The sequence below is a fragment of the Monopterus albus genome, unplaced genomic scaffold, assembly GCF_001952655.1.
Source record: "Monopterus albus unplaced genomic scaffold, M_albus_1.0 scaffold23.1, whole genome shotgun sequence".
Lineage (NCBI taxonomy): Eukaryota > Metazoa > Chordata > Actinopteri > Synbranchiformes > Synbranchidae > Monopterus > Monopterus albus.
The window spans coordinates 2,554,774-2,558,201 of NW_018127903.1; the positions used below are offsets into that span (position 1 = coordinate 2,554,774).

Sequence of the window (3,428 nt, forward strand, 5' to 3'; positions counted from 1 at the left end):
CACGGTCGAATGCCTTCTCCAGATCCACGAAACACATGTGGACTGGTTGGGCAAACTCCCATGAACCCTCCGCCACCCTGAGGAGGGTATAGAGCTGGTCCAGTGTTCCGCGGCCAGGACGAAAACCACATTGTTCCTCCTGAATCCGAGGTTCAACTATCGGTTGAATTCTCCTCTCCAGTACCCTGGCATAGACTTTCCTGGGGAGGCTGAGGAGTGTGATCCCCCTATAGTTGGAACACACCCTCTGGTCCCCCTTCTTAAAAAGAGGGACCACCACCCCGGTCTGCCAGTCCAGAGGCACTGTCCCCGACCGCCATGTGATGGGTCAGGGGTCTTGTACAGTAATTCATCTGTTGCTTGTTCTTGCCTGGCACAGGCCATCCTTTGCTGCTTGGGGTCTTCCTAACTAAGCATGTCCTGTGAAGTCTAAACATGGAGGTCAGGGAGATAGTGGGAACCCATGGTGAGATGCAAATAGCCCACTGTTTTGAGTTAAAGGGTGGTCTAGTTTGGATAGAAAGCAAGAGCACAGAGGAATTTAGCAAAAGAAAAATAATGGTCATGGCTAAATTCTGTGGATCATTAACTAGGTTAGCATACTTTTCCTGTTACTGACTTGGTGCTTGACATACTTTACACAAATCAGATGGAGTGGATGAAGGATAAGCACTTCATTTTGAGGGTTAATGCTGAGGAATCAAAGGTTTGTAAGTGCCACGACTGACAAGAGCAGTAAGAAGATGACTTTTACTACAGTACAACAGTTTCGTGCCGAGTGATAAAGCAAAGCTAACATTTTTGGATGCAGTTTTTGGAAACTGATATGCTTGTTCATGAGATTCAGAGCTGCCATGGATGCATCTATAAAAATATATGGGGTGCTGTGACAAAAGATTATTTCCCTAATGTATTTTTGTATGTATGTATGTACTCCGTTCCTAACTTGTTCACTGTAAGTATTGGACATAAACATTCAGGCAGTAGTCTGCTAATATGATTTAATAGTTTTTGTGCATGGAGGAAAGAAAGACTTTGGTCAATGTACCTGTAAGACAGGTGGCGTGTCATGACACACGCCAACCCTGTTTGACCATATTCATATCTATTGCCACATACTGACGACTAATATGTTATTTGAACATAATCTTTCTGAATTATAGGACATATTTCATAATTCAGATAATGTCAGGAAATTATTCACAGTGGTAGGAAAATAGACCCCAATGTGCAAAATGTATTTATAAGCTGTGACATGATATTTTTCAGTTTAAGTCCAAGTACACTGAGTCTAATCACCACAAAACCACAGTAAGATCATTTATTTGAACATAATCTTTCTGAATTATAAGACATATTTCATAATTCAGATAATGTTTTCTTTTCCTGCAGATGATGTCAGTGATGACATAGGTCTCAGAGCCTTCCTGCTATGCCATATCCCTCACGACAACTCCACATTGTTTGATAGGGATGCTTTCCAAATCAAATGGACCAAGGTGGCAGTTGATGGAGCAGAACCTGAGGATGTGCTGACTGCAAGGGGAATCGATAAGGAGACCTTTGGAAGCTTTCAGAACCGTGTTTTTCTGTACACAGAAGAGCATAACAGCACAGATGCCTCCATAATAATACTTAATGTCACCACAGAAGACACGGGAGAATACCGCTGTGAGATCAGCGGCATTGATGATGTTGAGCAGGCGGTCTTCTTGAATGTGGAAGATCACCTTGGTAAATCCTGTTTTTAGATCTGCTTAAACGCTTTGCTTAGGGTTGGACGTCATCTTTACTCATATAATCTGTGGACAGATCGGGAGATATTAATATTATGTTGCAATAGTGAGTGTAGTGTCTTGTCTGCATTAAAATGCATATTTCAGGATTAACAGTCCTCATCTACAATGTTTTGTTTCTAGCTACTAAAAACATCCAAATTTCTTTTTCTTGTGGAAAAAGAAAAACAAAAGAACAAAGAGCTAATGTTTCAAATCTGCTGTAATAAATCAGTCAGGATTACTTTTGAATACTGTTCAGTATCAGTAAACTGAAACCCATTTTGATTCATTTCCAGTCCATGTCTACATACATCTGACTTACAAATCAGATTTTATAGTCATTCAGTAGATTCCTGAAATCTGGCATGGGAACGTATTGAATGATTACAGTATGTCTGAACTCCTGATGACCAAAAAGCAGCTGCTACCAGCTTTTTAACATGTGTAAAAGATCAGTCTGGCTGAACAAGTGCATGTTATTTCTGACAAAGGAAGTGTGAACAAATACAAAGAAAACAATACAATCAAACCTTCTGCTACTTTGATAAAGCCATCAAAAGCTGAAAAAACTTCTGCAAATCATAAAATAGTTGATAATTTACTGATGTTAAATCTTAACTAAGAAAAACACAGTAATAAGTGAACAATCATAGCATTTCTGCTATTAAGTCTGCAGCATCATTTATATACTTGTCTTGAAATAGAACATACCAATATGTAAATTCACTTCTGAAATATCGCTTTACTTCTTTTTTGTGTCCATGCAGTTCGAGTGTCAGCCCGCCAGATGTGGAGAACCCCAGGGGCAGTACACCAGACGTGGAGAACCCCAGAAGAAGCAACCCCAGTGCCAGGTCAACAGATAGCCGGTAATCACAGTAATTTACTTAAAATTTTAATAAACAAAGAGAAGTGTAAGGATGATGAGAATCAGGGCGTGGGTGTGGCAGCGAAGGCTGAGGACTCAGGAGAGGGTGAAGGCAGGTAGGCAGTGTGGTGCTCACAAAGGAGGATCCGGGGACGTGGGGTACAGAATGCAGAGTCCAGAGAGGCTGGCAGGAGGGTGCAGGTTCAGGACACGGAGAGCTGGGAGCCACAAAGAAACACAGGGCACAGGAGTCTACCAAGACAGCAGGTAAGAGATAATAAAATAGCAAGCACAAGTACGTTGCTTACATAGCAAAACGAACTGGGAGGGAGGAGACGCCAGAGCTCTGGTTAAAAGCACTGGTGTCAATAGCTTGTACCTGTGCTGGCGAGCACACCTGGTTGCTCGTCCTAATTGTCAGAGGGGAGCGTCTCTCAGCCGAAGACCTAACAGGATCTTCATTCAGACAAATCAAGTGACATGGTATCATATCAATGTAACCTGTTCTGCCTCACTCAGGTGTTGTGTTCCCATACTCCCCCCACCTGGGTCGCTATAACCTGAACTTTGAAGGGGCTGTGAGGGCCTGTGCGGAGCAGAATGCTGTGGTCGCCTCCTATGATCAGCTGTTTGAGGCCTGGAAGGGTGGCCTGGACTGGTGCAACGCTGGCTGGCTGAATGATGGCACAGTGCAGTATCCCATTACCAAACCCAGAGATGCTTGTGGTGGCTCGAAAACTGGGCCTGGCCTCAGAAACCATGGCCGCCCGAACAAAAACATA

At 43.0% G+C, this 3,428-nt stretch overlaps 1 protein-coding gene across 1 annotated transcript in view; it reads left to right on the plus strand.

The window, feature by feature from the left end:
* The window catches only part of LOC109957031 (hyaluronan and proteoglycan link protein 1-like), a gene marked incomplete at its 3' end in the record, with an annotated part of 8,402 nt that extends 4,986 nt beyond the window's left edge, over positions 1-3,416 (plus strand). Inside the window, exons 2-4 of the mRNA XM_020594600.1 lie at positions 1,393-1,734; positions 2,546-2,647; positions 3,166-3,416. Of these exons, the coding sequence (XP_020450256.1) occupies positions 1,393-1,734; positions 2,546-2,647; positions 3,166-3,416 (695 nt within the window). The remainder of the gene's footprint in view (positions 1-1,392; positions 1,735-2,545; positions 2,648-3,165) is intronic.
* Positions 3,417-3,428: the final 12 nt, after the last annotated feature.